Below are 23,015 nucleotides of genomic sequence, written 5' to 3' on the forward strand. Positions count from 1 at the left end.
AAGACTGGAAGATTGAGCGTCCATCTAGCAGATTAAATATAATGTGGATAAGTGCAAGCTGATGCATATAGGGGAAAATAATCCATGCTGTAGCTACACAATGTTAGGTTCCATTTTAACAGTTACCACCCAGGAAAATTATCTGGGTGTCATAATTGATATTACATTGAAATCATCAGCTCAGTGTGCTGTGGCAGTCAAAAAAGCAAACAGAATATTAGGAATTAATAGGAAGGGAAAGACAAATAAAATGGAGGATGTTATTGTTGTGTCCGTCGCTGCTCGACGCCCTCACTCCACCCTCTTTACCTCTATGGCGACTCCCTCTGGGTCTGATGGACAGTTAGCTGCTGCGGCGTCTTCTTGCCATCTCCCTCCGGCGTCCCCGGACCGGCACAACGCTGCGGATCCGCCATGTTTCTGATGATGTAGGGCGCGCGTGCGCACGTGCTCCGATTGATGTACCAGCAAGGGCGCAAACCTCAGGGGCGTCCCCCTGAGATGACATCATCCGCTTCCAATATAAAAGATCTCAGTATTCGCTAACGAATCGAGTTAGCAAGGGGGGATTGCTTTGGCTTTACTCCCAAGCTACTCTGCCTCCTCGGACTTACCAGGGGAACCCGCTCCTCGGGGGCCTCGCTCTCTTTTCTCTATTTCAGATTGCAGATAGGAACCGGTACTCGCTCCTCGAGGGCCCATGTTCCTAAACACTCTGAAGATTCTCTACTGCCTGGAAGCTATCACTGCTACAGACAATTGTGGGTTACCATCGCTCTTTCAGAGCTTTCCCTGGAACCAGGTACTCGCTCCTCAAGGGCCTAACCCTTTCCAGCTACTGAGCTTCCTTAAGACCTTATGTGAGTTTTGTCATCTAGTTCTGGCTATGAACACAGCATACCCTGCCTACTCACTATCTATAGTTTCTCTACAGCTCAGCAACCCTGGGATTGCTGTTCCAGTACCTGAGGGACTTCAGCCCTGCCGGGCATGTCAGCTCACTACTGCCACCTCTGGTGGTTCTACTAACCTGTCTAATAAAAGAATTATCTGTGTCGGTCTCCGTACCCAAGCCTAGCCGGTAGTCCCTCTCAGGATATCCTCCTGGGGGCGCAGTCATCTGCCATCGGCCCAAGGATCCACCTATCTACATTCCTCTATAGCTGAGTGCCCTCTCCAAGCACTCTGCTGGTAACAGATTGCTACTCCTTCTCCATCAGGAGTCTTCAGCAACAGATTCATAACAGATTGCTACTCCGCAGTCTAAACCCTAACAGATTGTTTACTACTCCCTCTATAGGAGCTGAGCATATCAGATTGCTAACTCCTCCTTCCACAGGAGCAGATTCATTACAGATTGCTAACTCCTTCCTTCTTGAGGAGTAGATCATAACAGTTTGCTAACTCCTTCCTCCACAGGAGCCAAAACATAACAGATTGCTAACTCCTCCCTTCCTCAGGAGCCGAAGCAAAACAGATTGCTAACTCCAGTGGATCCGGCTTTAAACTGGAGAAGCAGTACTCCTGGGAATCCAGCTTAAGGTATGAGATGTCAGTAACCCCATGGTCCCGGCACACCTCTCCGCCTTGCAGGCTATACCGGGCCTGGCTCAACGCATCTCAGAACAGGAAGAAACCTTGGAGAAACTTACTGCAGCATTCCATCAGCTGCACACACAGAAGATACAAGGCACAGCTTCTACCCAAGAAGGTCAGTTACAGGAGGTAACTTTAAAGACTGCTGTTCCACTGGCTGCTCCTATTCGTTTCTCCGGAGAACTCCAGAAGACTCGGGGCTTTTTGAACCAGTGCAGCATGCATTTCACCTTACAGCCTTCATTGTTTCCCACAGGCCTATCTAAGACCACCTACATCCTGTCATACTTGGATTGGAGAGCCTTGTCATGGGCATCTACCTTGTGGGAACGCAATGACCCTATTTTGCAGGACATAGAAGGATTTATGGACTTGTTTAAATCCATTTTTGATGACCCTGCTCATATGTCTGTGGCTGGGATTGCTTTAGTGGACTTGAAGCAAGGCAACAGATCATTGGCTGAATTTGCCATAGAATTCAAGACTCTTGCAGCGGAACTTTGCTGGGACCCCAGATGTCTCAAGACGCTCTTCTGCAGAGGCCTGAATACCTGCTTGAAAGACGAGCTGGCCGTTCGCCAGACACCTGACTCGCTGGAAGAATTGATAGCCTTAGCTACTCTGATTGATTGTGAGCTCCGAGACTAGGTGAAGGAACTCCGGCCTAAGGTGTTAACTGGGTTGAAACAGGCCAGTACCCCTGCATCTCGGATGGGTCCAGCAATTCCTGCTGTTGATACAGATGAACCAATGCAACTTGGTCATGGTCACTTGACCTCAAAGGAGAGAAGATTTCAGAAGAAACGTGGCCTGTGCATGTACTGTGGTCAGCCCGGAGGGAGTACTGGATGGCCGGCGCCATCTTTAAAAATGGCGCGGGCCATCCAGTGCTCCTACCATGTGACAGGGGCCGGCCAATGGCACGGATACCCTGTCACATGGTAAGGGCAAAGGGCCATCGGTGCCATTTTGATTAGTGGCAGCCGACGGCCCGGGAGCGGGAGATCGCTCCCGGGACCCCCACTGGACCACCAGGTACCTGTAAAAAGTTTTTGGGAGGGTCGGGAGGGTGGGGGAAGCTAAGGGATTAGTTTTAAAGGGTTGGGGTGGGTTTAGGGGTTATTTTTGTGTGCCGTTTTTCCCGCCCTCCCCCAAAATGATAAGAGAACCCCCACGAACAATATCGTGGGGTTTTCCTATCGTTTTGTGGGAGCCCCCGATTTCTGATGATTTTGAAAATATCGTACGATATTTTCAATCGTCCGAAGCCCGATTCACATCCCTAGTCACCGCATCTCAAACAAGATATAGCTGCTCTGGAGAATGTACAGAAAATGGCAACCAAAATGATAAAGGGCATGGAATGGTTCCCCTATCAGGAAAGGCTAAAGAAGTTTGGGCTGTTCATTTTGGAGAAGAGACAGCTGAAAGGGGATATGATAAAAATCTACAAACTCATGTGAAAGAACTTGAATGGGTAAACGTGAAATTATTATTTACTCTTTTGGATAATGCAAGGACTAGTGGGCGCTCCATGAAGTTAGCAAGTAGCACATTTAAACAAACCGGAGAAAATTCTTTTTAACTCAATGCACAATTAAGTTCTGGAATTCATTGCCAGAGGATGTGCTTAAGGCAGCTAGTGTAGCTGAGTTTAAAAAAGTTTGGATAAGTTCCTGGAGGAGAATCCCATAAACTGCTATTAATCAATAGGTAATAGCCACTGCAAGTTCCTGGAGGAGAAGTCCATAAACTATTATTAATCAATAGGTAATAGCCACTGCTTGTTGCCAGCATTAGTAGCATGGGATCTATTTAATGTTTGGGTACTTGCCAGGTACTTGTGACTTGGATTGGTCACTGTTGGAAACAGGATATTGAGCTTGATGGACCCTTGGTCTGAACCAGTATGGCATGTCTTATGGTTTTATGTACTCCTGCTGAAGGTAGGCACTCTACTATGATTGTATGCGAGAACTGTAAATAAAGCTATAATCTGGTAAGAAAAGGTTGGAATCAGCGTGGTTTCTGCTTCCAGTCCTAGAAAGTTGCTTAGTCATCCCACAATATTTTACTACAGAAACACTAAAGAAAAATGTTAGCTAAAAAAAATGAACTAGATTCTAAGGTGAAGGAGTTTACTGACACTTTTGAACCCACATCTCGGAGGTACTGCAGTGCATGAAGACCGACTTCTATCCTATGAATTTTTGTTCAAATGCTCTGTGCTATGTTTTGATTTGAAGGACTTTATTGTAAACTTAAGGGCTAATTTTAAAAACCTATGCGTGGCAAATCCGGGAGATATGCGCACGACCGGGACACGTGTGGGCGGCGAAGATTTTAAGAGGCCTGCAGCCATGTGCGTATCTCCCGGTACTTGAATAAAGAAGGTATGGTGAAAAAGGGGCGGGGTCTGAGCGGGTCGTGGGCAGGGTGTGGGTGGGCTGATATGCGATCCGACGACTGCATAACTTGCTGCAGCTACGGACTGCGGGTATTATAACAAAAAAAATCTAGGATAGTCAGTGGGGTTTTAAGGGTCAAGCCTAGTAGGGTAAAAGGAAGGCAGGTTAGGTAGAGGGTTTAGGAAATCCGCTCCTTTACAGGGGCGAACTGGGAGGCAACTGGGAAATGGGCCTATTGCTTTGCCACATGTACCTACTAAAATCCCCCTTTATGCGCTCAAGAAGGAATTCGCGCGCACGTGCTCGCGTCGATATAAAATTGTGCACGCGGATAGCTTATTTTACAACATGCACGAGCACATATTTTACATGCGGAAGTGCTAATTTTACACTTGCAATGTTTTGAAAATTCACCTTTAAGTTTCTTAGTAGCTATCTCATCTCTTCCGTTTCTTTTTAAACTAAAGTTTATTTATTTATAAAATTTATATAGCGTATAAACAGTTGCAACAATAAAAGCGGTTTACAAGCTCACATTCATAATGAAATCAAGACAAAAACAAACAATAGTCCTCTCTTAATCCTTCTTCCAATTATGTTCATGTCCCAACACCATGCAACAACCCCAACCTTCCTTCCCGAGGGCAGCTACAATATCAAAATCTATACAAGATCCCTCAGCAATCTTTGAAAGGGAATAAATGGGCCTTCTCCAACTTCCTAAATTTTAAATAATTCAATTCACCTGTAACCTTAGCTGGAAGTGAATTCAAGGTCTACAGTGCTGTAGCTAAAAGCACCTGTTTTGAACAGCAGCTAGTTTTAAGCCTGTACCGCTGAGATACCCCAAAAGAAAACCCTGGGGATGATCTAAGCACTCATCCAGTCTTATATCAAACCAATTTGTCAGACAGAAATTAAATGGATGGTCAGAGCTGGCAATCTGAACCTGGTTCTCTCAACTACTGGCAACCAATGTAACGAGGGGAGTAATAATGAGATCCTCTCCCGTCTCAAATTCCCACATACTGAGTTGCATTATTCTGGATTAACTGCAGTTTCCAAGTGAAATGGACCGGTAACATTCCCAATAAAACAATACCAGAACTGCCATCACTAGAGACAGTGCTACAATCTTCAATGCATTTTCATCCAATGGCTTCCTTGACGACTACCAGTTTGGTTTCAGAGTAGCTCCCAATTTCTAACGTTGAAGTACTCCGACATGGCTTTGACTCTCTTGCCAGCTTTTTCTTGTACTTCTTGACATTTCCTCTGCGTTCGATACCCTGGATCATGCTAATCTGCTTGGATGTCTCTCATTGATAGGTATCTCATCTGTGGAACTCAATTGGGTCTCTTCTTTTGCAGAATCAATATTAGAGTGTACGCCTTGGCTCCTTCAAATCGACCCCTCGTATATTACAGGCTGGAGTACTCCAGGGATCTGTTCTTTCTGCTGTGCTTTTTAACATATGCATCTTTCTCATTTGTCAGGATCTCGCTAACTTGCTTGTAAGCTACAGAATTTATGCTGTCGACATCCAGTTTCATTTTCATGTCAACTCAAATATTCAGGTTGCTCTGATCAAGATCTGCAGTTGTCTCACTGTAATTCACAACTGGCTAACCACAAATAGACCTGCTCTTAATTTCAAGAAGTCTGAACTAGTATTCTTGTCCAGCTTCCTTCATACCTTCATGCCTCCTTCACTTTCATTTCAGAATTTAAACATTCCTATTTCTCATCAGACTCATAATTTTGGAATTCTTGTGGACTCGCCTCTATCCTTGTGGCCATACATTAAGCATCCAGCAAAAAACTCATTCCAGAAGCCCCGTCTTTGGCGGAATTTAAAACCTTTCTTTACAGAGACTGATCTGAGAACAGCTATTCAAGCTCTAATCATTTCACCTATCAATTATTGTAACACTTTGTGCTGGGGTCTCCCACATGCATCATCAAGAGCTTTACAACTGATCCAGAATAGTGCTGCCTGCTTGGTAGCTGGGGCACCCATTAGAGAATGTATAACGTCTGCGCTCTCCAATTTGCATTGGCTTCCCATTGAGTGGCGGATCCAGTTCATAGTGCTTATTTTTAAAGCTATTAATGACTTAGCACCCTGATCTTGCAATGCAGTGCTAAAGATCTATCCCCCCCTGTTGGGTGCTCCGTTCCTCCCTTCAGACTCTATTAGACATTCCGTCCATCGCGCCAAGTCATGCGAACGACTGTTGGTCCCCGACTCTGCACTCCTTTTCCAGAAGGACATAAGAATGAATCTTCGCTGCCTCACTTTGGTTTTCAGTGACCAGCCACAATGTTAGAGGTTAGGGAATAGATCTGTGGCTTTGTTAAATAGAGCTAATGAAACTGATGGGCATCAGTTGCAGATTTTTGTAGCCCAATTAGAGCAGCATAGCAGTAAGGAATATATAAGCGTTTGTTATTCTTGCTTAAGCTTACCAGTTCCATCAGTGGACTTTAATTTACGTTCATTGTTTTGTAAATTTGATTATGTTTTTAGCTTCCAAATCGGTTTATTAGGTGTACATTTATTATTTATATTTTATGTGATTTTTATGTATGTTTTATTGTCAACTGTCAAGAACTGACGATTGAGCAGGTTGTAGATTCATAACAATTCTTAAATAAATAAGTTTCAATCTGAATTTAAAAATTCAGATGATGATTTTTGACTCTGCAGTTGTAATCTCAATCCAATAATGCTGTTATCTCAGTTTTAATTTGGAATAATATAGGCTTATAAGTTAAAATGAGACCATAGATAATAAATGCTGCTGTAAAACTATCAGACTGCTAGGTCTACCTCCAGGGGGTTAAGGAAAAAATGCCCTGGATCACTTGCAGACAAAATTACTTCTTTGTGAGGAAGAGATTTTGACCTATCACTTTAATTAGGCTTTAAAGATTGTCAGACTTTTTTTTTTTTTTGTAAAAATATCTCCACATGTGGATGTCACAGTCATGGTCACTACATCCTATTTAAAAAAAAAAAAGGGTTTGTTGAGAGTTCATCTGTTAAATTGATTGCGACTTTCCTAGGTGAATCTACAAAGGATCTGATTCTGAGTTTGATGTGAATAAAAAAGGCTGTTAACGTTTTCGAGATCACCCCGCGGGTCCATTTTCTGAGCTTCTCTGTGCAACCTAGGCTCATAGGGAAAAAAACCCCAAAACGTTGTGACTTAGGGATGATGCCTGTTTGGTAAGGGTAGAAGCAGCTAAACTATGCACTGTTACTGGAGAAAAAACTGTGGCCTGTGACAATGCCGAACTGAGGCTATTTAGGACCTTAGTGACGTTAATTCAGAAAATTCCTCTCAATGCTCCATTCTTGGACAGCTTTCCGTGTTCTCCGATTACATTTAGCATGTGGTTTTTAGGGTTTGTTTTTTATCTTTTTGCTTCTTCGTTATTTGAAATGAATGCTGAAGGGCGGGTTGGGAGTCTATTCTTTATGACTGGTTGGTTTTTGTTTGTTAATTACTTTATTTTTCTTTTTTCCTGCATTGACCTTCCAGCTCTGACTAAACTGTAAGTGGTACCTTGATGTTGGAATATTGGGATAGGCGCAGTGAGCACTGGGCATCGTTTTCTTGTTTTGTTTTTTTTCTTTTCAGTATTTTGCCACATTTGAAATCTATAAAAAGAATTCAATAAACAGAAAATAGGAGGAACATTCTATATTATAATTATATTAAAATATATGCTGAAAATGGAACCAGCTTCTCGTGATGCCTGCTCTAATAATAGTGAGGGGAGGCGGGGGGGGGAAGCACAGTCTGTCAGAACAGCTGCAGTTCATGAATGATGCTTGCAGGTACAGGCTGCTCGTGACATCAAAGTAAGGCCTGGGGAAGGTGGTACTCTCCCTAACCCTTTTCTTGCCAGTGCTATGTTTGAAGACATTGTAGACAAGATCAGGGGACCTCAGCCCAGTCCTCGTCCCACACCTAGCCAGTCTGGACGTCAGGACATCCGCAACGAATGTGCACGAGATGAGATTTGCATGCGCTTCCCTCCCTCGTATGCAGATCTACATCAGGCTTACTTGCTTATTTAATCCCGCTTCTTCCTCCAAGGCCCAAGAGGAAAATTTACAAAGCTTACAACATTAATTACATCGTGATACAATTAACGGTAGGCCCTTTGGTGGTGGGTATCCTGCAGACCAGACTGGCTGGGTGTGTCCTGAGGCCTGGGTTGAGAGGCACTGCACTAGACCACTACTTGGAATGCAGCACAAGTGTTGCTGCTGGTGCCCAAGGGTTATTTCCGGGTGCCAAAAACGGGAGGTACAGTTCAGGCGGGAAAAGTACTTTAAAAGGCAGAGTCTGGAGCCCCCTTTGAAGCCATTCCCTGTTATTCCACGGCACTGATGCATCATGGCTTCTAAGGGGGGCTGATGCACTGCTAAGTGCAACTTCATTTCCACCCAGATCTGGCAAACTGGAATTTGTTTGAGGGGGTGGGGACAGGTAAGTTACCGCTTGTCACTCCCCCTCACTCAGGCATCACATTTTCTTTTCTGTACCCGACCTCCCCCCCGACAAAATTCAGATATAAGCGTACCAATAAAGTTTCTCCAGGTCTGGTGATCTTCCTTCTGCCTCCAGTTTCTCGGCCACCCCACCAGCACGGTGTTGTGCTGCAGACCCCCGAGTCCGCTGGACTGGATCAGATGCGATATGCCGTCGCGAAGATTTGAGGAGATCACTACCTGGCAAAAACCTTTTACCTTCTCAGCTTCCATCAGTCGACGGATCGACTGTGAAAATAGGAGGCCGTGAGGAAATGAGAAGTAGCAAAGAGAAAGAGAGAGAAATAGTTAGACCACAGGCAAAAGTGGAGAGAAACAGAAAAGACAGCTGAGGTAAGGAGACAAGATGAGCCAAAAAAAAAAAAAAGGGAGCATCAGGAGATGGGCATGGAACATACCCGCTGCTTTATTCCACCGCATACAAAAAAATATGCTCAGTAACAGAAGCCATTCTTCAGTGCTCCAGAAAACAATGTCATGAATGTTCCCTATACTAGAGCAATAGCATTGATATTGGATGTAATACTGTAGATGACAGTAAGTCACTTCTATATTCACAGAAGCAAAACTACACCAGCATCAATAGCTTGTATGCCAAGCACAACTGGGAAAAGGAAGAATATTCCTTGGCAAGCAACATCTTGATTACCATTCTTCCACCAGTATTGTTATCAAGCAACCCCTCTGTACTGCCAGTAATGCAGGAGTTCCTTCTTTTGGTTACAAGAGTCCTTCTTGCTCAGCTTGTCTGCTCTCTATTTTAGCTTTCCGTTGACAAAGAAATGAATCTGTTTGCAGATGCAAGTGCAGAGATGGGGCCTAATGACTTGTTCCCGCCAAAGATGGCTGAATAGCTCTTTACAGGGGTGGTAGTTGTCAAGGGAACTCCAGGGTACCATTTTAATCAATAGCATGGAGACTGTGGGTAAGGCACGAATAGTAACAATATTAGCTTACTACAATGCATTAAAACATTAAGAAAAGAAAATTGTGTTTTGTTGCAAACTCCAAATCCTATTAAGGTAATGAGCCATGGTCCATCACTGGGAACTTCATCTACAGCCTTCAAGCTCTTTCTATCTCCTTTCACTCACTCCCTCTTTACCCCATTTGTCTTCAGCTACTCTTCACTCTTTTTTCTTCCTTTTAATGACACCTCTGTCTCTTCCTCTTTGCCTATCTTCTCTGCCACTATCTACACTTTCCACTTTACGTTTTATCTATCCCGCTAGTAGATTGTTTTCTTTCTTACCTGCCTTTTCCATCTGATTCTTAGTCCTTTTGTCAGTCCTCTGCATCAATTCCCCTGCTCCTCAATTTCTACCTGGTCCTTTTCTCTCACATCCCTTGTCTCTCATTCACTATGTCCAGTTGCTTTCCTTTCCTTTGTCTATATCTCTGTATTTACCATATACATACATCCTCTGCTTTTTCTGCATGTCTCTGCTGGGCATCTATCAAATGCAATGGTATGGAAAATAATTGCTGCCAGGTTGCATTACTGCATTTAAGCTGTTCACTCAGACATGAGTGAACATCTCTCATCACTTCCTTTCTTCTTCCTGCTCCGATGAACTTCCCAGTGATCTCTGCAGAGGTTGCTGCCAAAGTATGGCTCATGGACGTCCCAGACCAAAGCTGTTTTCCCTGATGCCTGCAGTGACCTGGTAATGCCCAAACCAGAACACTGTTCTTACCAATCCTCGGTGAAGCCTCCCAGCTCAGAGCACCTACTCTGACTTCAAACATCAGTTTTCCTGTTGCCATGAATTCGCTTAGGGCCCTGCATTTTCAGAATTTATGATATTTTTTCTGGGAATTTCAATGTTATAACAAAAAAAAACATCAGTGAAAAATGACTTTGCTACAACACATAGGGGAAAAATCAGTGGAAAAGTAATTTTTCCATGGAATTTATTTTTTTGAAATTCCCAGGAGAAATAAAGAAGGTCCCTAGATATGCTGGACATGAAATTGAGAGAGAGAGAGAGAGAGAGCGCGCGAGCACACTTTCTACAAGGCCCTCTTAGTAGTGCAGTATTTATATCTCTATAGGAGGGCCATCTAATAGGTTGAGGTGAAGTGTTGGTGGTGGGTTAGGGACCAGTTTTCTCATGTAGAGTGAGACATACGAACAGCACAGTTCACCTTGGTGAAGATTTGACATCATTTGGAGTGAGGAAAGTCTCACAAAGATGCCATTTTTACTATGTTATCTCACCCTAGCTTGATGGTACCCTGTAAATAGTTGCACACTGTGAGGCCCTCCCCAGAGGTTCTTTCTCTCTCTCTCTCTCTCTCTCTCCCAGAAATGGCCAAAATGCAATTCTAAAAATTTATCACAAATTGCTTTATGGCCATGTCAGGCATATCACACAGCCTAATGCCAGGAAAAAAGGTGCAGTTATTTCCAGTGTTAAAACCATGTGATATTGCCCCTCATTTTCCTAAATCCCACCCAAACTCCTTCCTGATCCCACCCTTCCCAAAAATTTGCATTTATGCCATGCATTACTGTTCTTATTGAATGCGTTAACCCATTATCGTGTGCGTTAACACCATAACGCATTTTGATGAATGACCCAGATAGCTCCTACGTGGAGGTCATTTGCTGAAAGAGAGATTCCACAAGTTGTGCTTATCAAGAATTTATTCATCAATTACAGAACGGGAGAAAACTTTTAATGTTAACCTCCTAACACGCCAGAAGGTGATATTATTTGGTGGGCTTGAAAATAATTTAAGAGGCAACTTTCAAAGATGCCTGCACTGGTGCAAAGTCCGTACACACTTTTCACTCGCAATCTTTGCACCAATTTTGAAAGGAGCATTTTCACTTTGAAAACTGCCACGGGTACAAAGTACATGGGGTAACTCGCACCTGCTTTTTCTACGGGCAGAATTTTGCTGGAAAAGTACACATGGAGATTGGAAAACACCATTTCCGTGCATACGTTTCCTCTTCCAACCTAGAGAGGCCCCCAGGAACATCTCCTGATGTGGCCGAAAGCTGTGGAACAGCGTGCGCATTTCAGCCACGCTGAGGGTGGGAAATTAACGGTAAGAAGCTACGTAACTGTCTGAGCTACAATGAAACAGAGACCTGAAGTCACAATTAACTTTCGCAATGAAGTCTTAACTACACTGTACAGTTAGGATCATGTAGATAAGAAAGGCGCTAAACTTACATTTTTGGCTTCCTGCCAGCAAGATACTGTAGAAACAGAGCACTTTGTAACGGGCACAGAAGAGCACGTTGAATGAAGATGTAAACCACATAATATTCCTAGCTAAATGGCAAAATATTATTATTATTATTTTTTTACCTCTTCAGCACGCTGTGACTGGGGGTGATTATTCAAATAGGTCCCTTCCAGAACGGAGCCAACGATGGTAAGCCCCTTCCCTGCTTTGAGCTGCGATGTGAGAGAGAGGAGTTGTGGATGGACCACATTCTGGTCCTGATCCACGCGGACCAGAACCAGCAACTGAGGCCTGTAAGTTATATTTAAAACGTCAGAGAAGATTCTTCAAGGATTCTGAGATCAAAGCAATGTCTCAGTCAATTAGAGAGTCATCCACCCAAGTCATTTTGTAGGCAACTATTTCTCTTGTCCTGCATTTATCCATTTTCACCCATCTCTTAATCTAACCATCATTCACCCAAGCAACATCTTATATAACTATACAGAAACATAGGAACATGATGGAACACAAAAACAGAAGACTTATTTACTGCAGTATTGCAGTGGTTTTGCCCTACCTACTGCAATATTGGAAATTTTACTTATTCTCCAACTTTACCTCAGTTCTCCCAACACTAAGGATCTTCTGGGCATGCCCAATGTTTTCTTTAATTACATTATTGCTTTCCCCCCCCCCCATCTCCTCCACTGGAAGACTATTCCAGGAATCCACCACCCTTTGAATAAGAAAATAGGTCCTTGTATTACTCCCGAGCCCACCTTCTTCTATCCTCATAGCATAATGCCTTGGTCTAGAACCTCCTTTCTACTGAAAAATGTTTTTCTCTCCTAGGTGATTTATTTCTCAATAATTTCTTTGCTTCAGGCCTAGAATTGCTGTCTTCTCATTGGCACATTCACCCTTCCATTTAACCATGTTTCCCCCATCTGGTGTCCATTAGATGTCCCATAATCTACTTGTCCGTTCTGTCCTTGTGAGCGTGGCACCCTTCAGTCTATCTGATATTCATCAGCTCCCTGCCTGCCTTTCTCTGATCACGTGGGCAGCAGACGCACCTCCAATTCTTGGTGTGAGGGGGTCCTTCTTCCAGGCGAAGAAGAGCATATCGGGCAGCGCTCAAAGATAATCCTCGAATTCCATCGCCCCACTCTTTCTCAGCACTGCCATTGTGATACACATAGAAAAAAGAAAGAAGAACAAGTGAGGAGCCAAGCCTTCTACTCTCATTCAGACGCTCAGACAGGACACTGGAGGCCTATTTAATAAACCCAATGGGTAACATCGGGACTCTGCTTGTTGACTGGAACGTTTCATTTGCAAATAAATGCAAATTCCTGCAGCTCTCAAGCTTCTCCTCAACATTCTGAATTTTCTGCAATTTTATTGGCAGGTTTATTTGGTCGGGCTCCTGGCCTAACGTCGCACCTTGACGCTAAACAGACATCTGGGGAGATTTAGACTAATCCCATCTGGGAGTAGGCAGAGCAGAAATAAATGTGCAGTGTTGCACTGGGGGAAAGGGAAGAGGTGTTAAGTGTATCAGAGAGGTACAAGGGCCACAAATCTGGTACCAATGATGGGGAAAGGGGATAAAATATGACTCGCAAAACCCTACACTTTATCTAATATCTTCCTGTGGGCTTCAAGATTATTTGCATTTATTTTAAAGATTTTAGTTTATTCTTAACTGATTTCTTGAAACTTTTGAAACAGTTCTAGTATGTACAGAAGCCTCCCTCCACGAGACAGCAGTGTGTTAATATGGATTCTCCACGCTCCCCCTCTCTAACCCAGCCTGCTGGATATGGTAACTTGGTAAATGAGGGCAGATGAAGATCAAAAGACCCATCCAGTCTGCCCAGCAGTGATTTTTATGTGCATCTACCCAACGTAGATCAAGTTCCCACACGGATTCCAAAACTTTACAGAGTTGCAACTGCAGCTCCGTGCAGGTGTCCCCGTGCCACCCAGGAAGCACAACGCAGCCCTGTCGCTGCTTGCCCTGGGCTGCGGCCGTCGCTCAGGGAAGGCTGCGCAGTTCCCTCCTTGCTATTCTCTTGCCCGCTCTTCTCCCCATACAAAAATGCTAATGGGTCCGAACGGCATATGCCTGCCTCCTCGCTACAGACGCCGCCCGCTAGCCTTTTGCGGGGCACACCTGATGTTTTCATGTTGTGAACTAAGAAATTTGGACTCACCCTCTGTATTCAATGTATTTGTAGATCAGCCCAGCGACCAGCATGGCGACAAGAGCATAGTACCAGGAGCAGATAAACATCAAGGCCAGACACAAGCTCATTCCCAGAAAGGACAGAGTCCTGAGGGGTACAGGAGAGGGGAGCAGAGCAGAATGGGTTTAAGCAGCACAAGGAGAAGTAACAAACATTTCTTTGCCCTCCTATGGGTAAGTTATAGAAACACTTTTTATCTTAGGAAAGTCCTGTCACCGAGGCCCCACTGGGAGAGATGTCTTTGCAGCCAATGGGTACAAGGCGGTCTGGCTCAGAAGATTTTGCCACACTTGCCCAGCCTGTCTTCTCCTTAAATCACTTTCCTCCATGGAAAGCAGCAGTGCCACGGTCACATGACCCTCCTGATTTCTTCACCCCGAGCTCTCCCCCCACCCTCCCCCATTGACACAGACCTCTCACCCAGTCACTGCTTCACAACAAATCACTTAACATCACTTACACCAGATAATGAGCAGGTGGAAATATACACGAGTAAGTCTCATAAAAACAGCAACTTACACGCGTAAATGCTGGCCCCGCCCAGAAACGCCCCTTTTCCACATGTGCGTATTTACACGCGAACCCTTATTTACGCATGCATGTCTGAGGTTCATAAAAAAGCAGATTGGCGAGTACATGCTATTTGCGCACGTATGCGCTTGTTTTAACACATGTAACATTTTGAACATTCATCTTTAAGTCTCTAAGAGGCACTAATAGCGAGTATTTCCACAGAACCAATACACAGCAAACTATACATGCGTAGAAATTGTGTGTGTGTGTACATATAGATAATGAGGTCGATATTCAAAAGCCATTTAGACAGATAACTAAAAAGTTATCCATCTAGATGGCAAAACTGGCATATTAAAAAGACTTATGTGCCTAAATTCTAGCTGGATAACTAGTTATGCGGATAGAATTTGGGCCCAGAAATCGGGAGGCGTTCCAGGGAGGAGCCGAGTTACCTGCAAAAGTTAAGTGGCTAACTCCGATACTAGTTATGTGGCTAACTCTGGCCATGCCGCTGACTTATGCTAAAGTTTATCCAGCTACCTAGCCCATCTGCTCAGTGGCTGAATATTGCCCACCCCCAATATATCTATACATCAGTTTCTGTCTCTCATGCTTCTTCCCATAAAATGAGTCCAACATCATAATAGCTCTCAACACACACAAGGGAGAAGTGAAGCTGGGGGAGGGGTAGCTGAGGCCAAGGGGTAGTTTAGGGCCAGGGAAGTTGCTGAGGCTAGGGGTGGGGGGAGGGGAAGCTGTCAACTCCTTCAGCTAAGAGAGGGGACTGAGCAGTTGAGGGCTGGGGAAAAAAGAGACTGGGAAGGGCAAAAATTCTGGATGAGGTTTGAAAGTATGAGGCCAAGGAAGGTTGCTGACGGGACACTGAGGGGGGGGCAACTGAAGGTTGGTGAGGGGATGCACAGAGGAGGTGTGTGGGGTGGGGGTGTTTAATCGGGGCAGAAGAGAAAGGACTGAGGATTTGGGAAAAAAAAGGAGTGGGGGACTGAGCAGACACGCATGCAATGCAAAGGATGTCTATGCTGTACACCTTTGCAGTCCTGAGAGGCACTGGCCTGAGGGTGTGCTGCACTGTAACCAGCAGAGGCAGGAAGTAGCCACATGGCTACTGCCTTTAGAACCTTTTAGATTCTATGTAGAATCCTATTCTGAAGTGTCTGACTATAGTTATTGTTGAATTGGGATTCAGTTAAGGTCTGGAAAGGCTTGTTTAAACAACCAAGTCTTAAGCCTTTTTCTGAATGTTGGGAAGCAAGACTCTAAATATATGTTTATATTTATGTGATTTGTTATGTCTGATTAATGTTGTACATCACTTAGGAAGATTTTATCAATTAGGCGACCTCAAGCTCTTGTTCCTGGTTGGTGACTGCTGGTTCTTCCCCTCCAAACTAGTTTTATTTGGCCCTTGGCTTCCTCTATCCTCAAATGCAAGATTTTGCAAGGGTTTTTTTTTTCCCTTTCCCTTTCCCTAATTAAAGTACTGTCACCAAACCCTTAAACCTTCTTCCAATTTTTAAAGTCATCCTTCATTCTGAGGACAATTTCTAAAGTGATTTCACCAGGTAAATAGTGATTTACCACAGAAGACGGCCCCGGGAAAAAGTTTCCGTCTCACGGTGGCTAGAAGCGTGCCGGCGTTTTCCCCATCGCTTCTGCTTTTAGCCGCAATGAAAGGAGACATTCCCAGTGGGGAGGGGGAGGGAATTGGGGGGGTGAAAGTAATGCACTCACATTGCCATAGAGCAGCTTTTAAACTAGAACAAAGGGGAAAGCCGACAGTTGCTCAGCAGCGCATGGTTCGGAGAGAGGTATCTTCAAAGGATACTAATGATGCATTAGAATTAGGGCATCCCGACAGTGAGGTTCCAATAATTAGAAAAGTAGTCCAAGTGCCTGTAACTAAAAACTCACCTGAGCTAAAAAATTCTAACTTATCCCTATCAATTAAAAAGCAGAATAAAAATACAAACAAAAAGCAAACTTTGAAATGTTTGTATGCTAATGCCAGAAGTCTAAGAAGTAAGATGGGAGAATTAGAATGTATAGCAGTAAATGATGACATAGACTTAATTGGCATCTCAGAGACATGGTGGAAAGAGGATAACCAATGGGACAGTGCTATACCGGGGTACAAATTATATCGCAATGACAGAGAGGAGCAGTCGGGAGGAGGTGTGGCGCTTTATGTCCGGGATGGCATAGAGTCCAACAGGATAAACATCCTGCATGAGACTAAATACAAAATTGAATCTTTATGGCTAGAAATCCCTTGTGTATCAGGGAAGACTACAGTGATAGGGGTATACTACCGTCCACCTGGTCAAGATGGTGAGATGGACAGTGAAATGCTAAGAGAAATTAGGGAAGCTAACCAAATTGGTAGTGCAGTAATAATGGGAGACTTCAATTAACCCAATATAGACTGGGTAAATGTATCATCGGGTCACGCTAGAGAGATAACGTTCCTGGATGGAATAAATGATAGCTTTATGGAGCAATTGGTTCAGGAACCGACGAGAGAGGGAGCAATTTTAGATCTAATTCTCAGTGGAGCACAGGACTTGGTGAGAGAGGTAACGGTGGTGGGGCCGCTTGGCAATAGTGATCATAATATGATCAAATTTGATTTAATGACTGGAAAAGGAACAGTGTGCAAATCCAAGGCTCTCGTGCTAAACTTTCAAAAGGGAAACTTTGATAAAATGAGAAAATTTGTTAGAAAAAAACTGAAAGGAGCAGCTACAAAAGTAAAAAATGTCCAAGAGGCGTGGTCATTGTTAAAAAATACCATTCTAGAAGCACAGTCCAGATGTATTCCACACATTAAGAAAGGTGGAAAGAAGGCAAAACGATTACCGGCATGGTTAAAAGGGGAGGTGAAAGAAGCTATTTTAGCCAAAAGATCTTCATTCAAAAATTGGAAGAAGGATCCAACAGAAGAAAATAGGATAATGCATAAACATTGGCAAGTTAAATGTAAGACATTGATAAGACAGGCTAAGAGAGAATTTGAAAAGAAGTTGGCTGTAGAGGCAAAAACTCACAGTAAAAACTTTTAAAAATATATCCGAAGCAGAAAGCCTGTGAGGGAGTCAGTTGGACCGTTAGATGATCGAGGGGTTAAAGGGGCACTTAGAGAAGATAAGGCCATCGCAGAAAGATTAAATGATTTCTTTGCTTCGGTGTTTACTGAAGAGGATGTTGGGGAGGTACCCGTAATGGAGAAGGTTTTCATGGGTAATGATTCAGATGGACTGAATCAAATCACGGTGAACCTAGAAGATGTGGTAGGCCTGATTGACAAACTGAAGAGTAGTAAATCACCTGGACCGGATGCTATACACCCCAGAGTTCTGAAGGAACTAAAAAATGAAATTTCAGACCTATTAGTAAAAATTTTTAACTTATCATTAAAATCATCCATTGTACCTGAAGACTGGAGGATAGCAAATGTAACCCCAATATTTAAAAAGGGCTCCAGGGGCGATCTGGGAAACTACAGACCGGTTAGCCTGACTTCAGTGCCAGGAAAAATAGTGGAAAGTGTTCTAAACATCAAAATCACAGAACATATAGAAAGACATGGTTTAATGGAACAAAGTCAGCATGGCTTTACCCAGGGCAAGTCTTGCCTCACAAATCTGCTTCACTTTTTTGAAGGGGTTAATAAACATGTGGATAAAGGTGAACCGGTAGATATAGCATACTTGGATTTTCAGAAGGCGTTTGACAAAGTTCCTCATGAGAGGCTTCTAGGAAAAGTAAAAAGTCATGGGATAGGTGGCGATGTCCTTTCGTGGATTGCAAACTGGCTAAAAGACAGGAAACAGAGAGTAGGATTAAATGGGCAATTTTCTCAGTGGAAGGGAGTGGACAGTGGAGTGCCTCAGGGATCTGTATTGGGACCCTTACTGTTCAATATATTTATAAATGATCTGGAAAGAAATACGACGAGTGAGATAATCAAATTTGCAGATGACACAAAATTGTTCAGAGTAGTTAAATCACAAGCAGATTGTGATAAATTGCAGGAAGACCTTGTGAGACTGGAAAATTGGGCATCCAAATGGCATATGAAATTTAATGTGGATAAGTGCAAGGTGATGCATATAGGGAAAAATAACCCATGCTATAATTACACGATGTTGGGTTCCATATTAGGTGCTACAACCCAAGAAAGAGATCTAGGTGTCATAGTGGATAACACATTGAAATCGTCGGTTCAGTGTGCTGCGGCAGTCAAAAAAGCAAACAGAATGTTGGGAATTATTAAAAAAGGAATGATGAATAAAACGGAAAATGTCATAATGCCTCTGTATCGCTCCATGGTGAGACCGCACCTTGAATACTGTGTAGAATTCTGGTCGCCGCATCTCAAAAAAGATATAATTGTGATGGAGAAGGTACAGAGAAGGGCTACCAAAATGATAAGGGGAATGGAACAACTCCCCTATGAGGAAAGACTAAAGAGGTTAGGACTTTTCAGCTTGGAGAAGAGATGACTGAGGGGGGATATGATAGAGGTGTTTAAAATCATGAGAGGTCTAGAACGGGTAGATGTGAATCGGTTATTTACTCTTTCGGATAGTAGAAAGACTAGGGGACACTCCATGAAGTTAGCATGGGGCACATTTAAAACTAATCGGAGAAAGTTCTTTTTTACTCAACGCACAATTAAACTCTGGAATTTGTTGCCAGAGAATGTGGTTCGTGCAGTTAGTATAGCTGGGTTCAAAAAAGGATTGGATAAGTTCTTGGAGGAGAAGTCCATTACCTGCTATTAAGTTCACTTAGAGAATAGCCACTGCCATTAGCAATGGTTACATGGAATAGACTTAGTTTTTGGGTACTTGCCAGGTTCTTATGGCCTGGATTGGCCACTGTTGGAAACAGGATGCTGGGCTTGATGGACCCTTGGTCTGACCCAGTATGGCATTTTCTTATGTTCTTATGTTCAGCGGGGCACAGGCTGATCTGTCCCCCGATCACCCGCCCTTAGAAACAGAAAGCGCAAATGTACGTGGGCGCGCCTCTCGTGCGCGCGCCTGGCAGGGCAATCTACGCGGAAAAACCACCTGCCGAGTTTTTCCTTTCTGCCGAGCAGCCGCAAGGATCATGCGCACAAAATGCGCGTGCACACGTGCAGCCCTGCAGTTATTCCAGTGCATCCCCCTCTGTCAGAGGAGTGCGGTGCCCCCTTCTGCCCCTTTCACAACTTCACGTATTAAGACGCTGAAGGAGGCTGGGGCTAGCACTGATCCAGGGCAAATGCCACCTGGTTTGCTGCTCTGTGCAATCATTCACCATGCTGCCCCTCCCCCGATATTCTGATGGAGCCCTTCATAGACTTCTCTCCCCCACCCCCCAACAATAACGTTAAGAACACCATTTATAGTTGCGATGGGGTTAGAGTATGGTTGCCAGATTTCACGGTACTGCCAGTAGCGGTCAAGCAGTTCATGGGGAGGGGGGGAGTTAGGGGATTGTTGTCCGGACTGTCTCTAGGAAAATACAACAATTTACTTTCAAACTATACCTGAAAGCACGCTCTTTAAATTTTGTCAACACAAAATATTACAAACCCAGCACAAAAGCCTCATGGCTGGTGGGTATGTCCTGCATACAAGAGAATTACTATGAATCACAAATAAATAAATAAATAAATAAATAAAATAAAATCAGGAAACAACATCTACCTATTATCAACATTTAAATTCTGTGTGAGAGACACATCCAGGTCCGAGGCTCTGAACTGGGTCTCACAGAACAGAGCTAATATTCTTTATTAGATAATAAACTCTTTCCAGTATTTGCAGTCACCGGCTTACGTATATATATATATTTTTTTTTGTAATGCTCTGTTCTTTCTGCTTTTTTTTTTTTTGTTTTCGCTCTCTGGTATCCTTTTTTCTTTTCTCTTTAAGTTCTCTTCCTTGTCTTTTTCCTTCAAAGTGGATATTTTAATCCTTTCTCTTCCTCCTCCTTCTGCTCTCATCTCCTGCTTCTCTTCCTCATCCCCTCTTCTCCTGATTCTGTCCGCTTGCCTTTCCCCATTCCTCTTCCTGACTCACCTCTTTTTCATATTTATTTCTTTAACAAATTTCTTATATATACATTTATATTTTCCGCCTTTTGGCACATTACTAGAGGTAGTTCCCTATCCCCAGAGATCTCACAATCTAAAGTTGTACCTGGGGCAATGGAGGGTAAAGTGACTTGCCCATGGTCACAAGGAGCAGCAGTGGGATCTGAACCCTGGTTCTAAGCACTTGGCTACTCCTCAACGTTCCTAGGCAGTTTGCAAGGTACGTTCACAAAATCACTAAACAATCATATGCTCTTTCTTCCATTCCCTTCCCTACATTATCTTCCTGGATTCTTCTTTCTATCAGCCCCATGCCCAGTCTTCTCTCCTTCTGCCCTCCCCCATCATGGGTCTTTTATTCCTCTTCTTCCACCCAATACCTAGATTCCTCTCCCTCTCCCTCCATCCTCGTTTCTCTCTCCCTCACAGTCCCCTCTAGCCAGGGTACTTTCTCCTCAATCCCCTGTTTTCCCTGACTCCTGCCCCATCCCCAATCTTCTCTCCCTCTGATCCTGCTCCTCCCTCTTGCTCTCCTTCCTTCCATTCCCTGGATCACCTGGAGACAAAATGACTTCTTTGCTGGGAGAGATTTTTTTTCCTCTCTCTCCTTTTCTCTCTACTAAATCCCCATGTCCTCTCTCACTGCTCCCATCCAAGGTTCAATCTCTGCTGTCCTCAATCCCCAGAAGGTTCTCCCCACATTCCCTCCCCGTTAACCCTCAGAAAGCTCTTCCCACCTTCCCCTCCTAACTTTGGAAAGCTGTCCTCAGATCCACCTCCCACCCCTGGAAGGCTCTCCCCATGCCCCCATTCCATCCCTAGAAGGTTCTCCCCACATTCCCTCCCCGTTAACCCTCAGAAAGCTCTTCCCACCTTCCCCTCCTAACTTTGGAAAGCTGTCCTCAGATCCATCTCCCACCCCTGGAAGGCTCTCCCCATACCCCCATTCCATCCCTACAAGGTTCGCCCCACATTCCCTCCCTGTTAACCCTCAGAAAGCTCTTCCCGCCTTCCCCTCCTAACTTTGGAAAGCTGTCCTCAGATCCATCTCCCACCCCTGGAAGGCTCTCCCCATGCCCCCATTCCATCCCTAGAAGGTTCTCCCCACATTCCCTCCCCGTTAACCCTCAGAAAGCTCTTCCCACCTTCCCCTCCTAACTTTGGAAAGCTGTCCTCAGATCCATCTCCCACCCCTGGAAGGCTCTCCCCATACCATCCCTAGAAGGTTCTCCCCACATTCCCTCCCCGTTAACCCTCAGAAAGCTCTTCCCGCCTTCCCCTCCTAACTTTGGAAAGCTGTCCTCAGATCCATCTCCCACCCCTGGAAGGCTCTCCCCACGCCCCCATTCCATCCCTAGAAGGTTCTCCCCACATTCTCTTCCCTCCCCTGAAAAGCTCTCATACATCCCCTCCCCAGGGGATCTTCCCTGCCTTGTGATCCCCAGTGCAACCTAGCCACCTCCTGATCCACCCTGCTTGATAGAAGAAGCAGCGCTTAAGATCCTATGCTGTATGGCTCCAGTCTCATGGTACGAACCACATGAATCCCATAGATCTTGTGCCTCATACTGTGAGACTGAACCCTCTCAGCACAGGAAGTTAATGCTCTGATAAGCAGTGAGCACCCCTCCTGATAGCCGAGGAGAGGTGCAGTAGGGAATGGAGAGGATAAGCCAGGTTTTGCATTGCTTAAACTCCATGGGCAGGTTCTGCTGAGATGTCATTGCCCCCCCCCCCCCCCCACCTTGGAGCTGCTGCCCTGTGCAGGTGTGCAGTTTGCACAGTGGGTCATGCCAGCCCTTCATTGATCCCTGTGGCACACTACTGGTCAATTTTCCTTTAACAGAGTGCACCCCATTGACCACTAGTCTCTTGAGTCTTGTTGTTTAATCAATTCATTGCCCAGTTTGCGTTTTTGTACTGTTCCCAGACTAGCTAGCTAGCTCACCAGTCTTCTATGTGGAACAGTGTCAAAAGCCTTACTGAAATCCAGATAGGCCACGTTTACTGAAACTCCCACTCCAATCTATTACCCTTGTCACCTCATCAAAAAACTCAATCAACTTTGTTTGACAAGTTCTACCTCTTGTGAAACCATGTTGTCTGTGATCCTATAACTCGGTGGCTTCAAGGTATTGCACTATTCTGTCCTTCAGCAGTTTTTCCATTACTTTGCCCACCACTGCTGTCAAACTAAGAGGTCTGCAGCTTTTCACTTCTTTGTTTCCATCCTGGTGAATCGGTACAACATCACCATAGGGATACTCTCAAGAATGATTCCAGTGAAAAGGGATGAAAACCCTAAAGCACACAGAATGAGAGTAATCTGGAAAAGCAGAGACAGAACACGAAGAACCAAGGATGATGAGCAGAGAGAGATACC

The 23,015-nt window shown here is 44.3% G+C and overlaps 1 protein-coding gene across 1 annotated transcript in view; it reads right to left on the reverse strand.

Moving 5' to 3' along the window:
* SLC12A5 (solute carrier family 12 member 5) overlaps positions 1-23,015 on the reverse strand; it is a gene marked incomplete at its 5' end in the record, with an annotated part of 200,929 nt that overhangs the window by 81,334 nt on the left and 96,580 nt on the right. Inside the window, 4 exon segments of the mRNA XM_029613484.1 lie at positions 8,605-8,800; positions 11,899-12,067; positions 12,835-12,939; positions 13,978-14,097. Of these exon segments, the coding sequence (XP_029469344.1) occupies positions 8,605-8,800; positions 11,899-12,067; positions 12,835-12,939; positions 13,978-14,097 (590 nt within the window).

The sequence above is a fragment of the Rhinatrema bivittatum genome, chromosome 8, assembly GCF_901001135.1.
Source record: "Rhinatrema bivittatum chromosome 8, aRhiBiv1.1, whole genome shotgun sequence".
NCBI lineage: Eukaryota > Metazoa > Chordata > Amphibia > Gymnophiona > Rhinatrematidae > Rhinatrema > Rhinatrema bivittatum.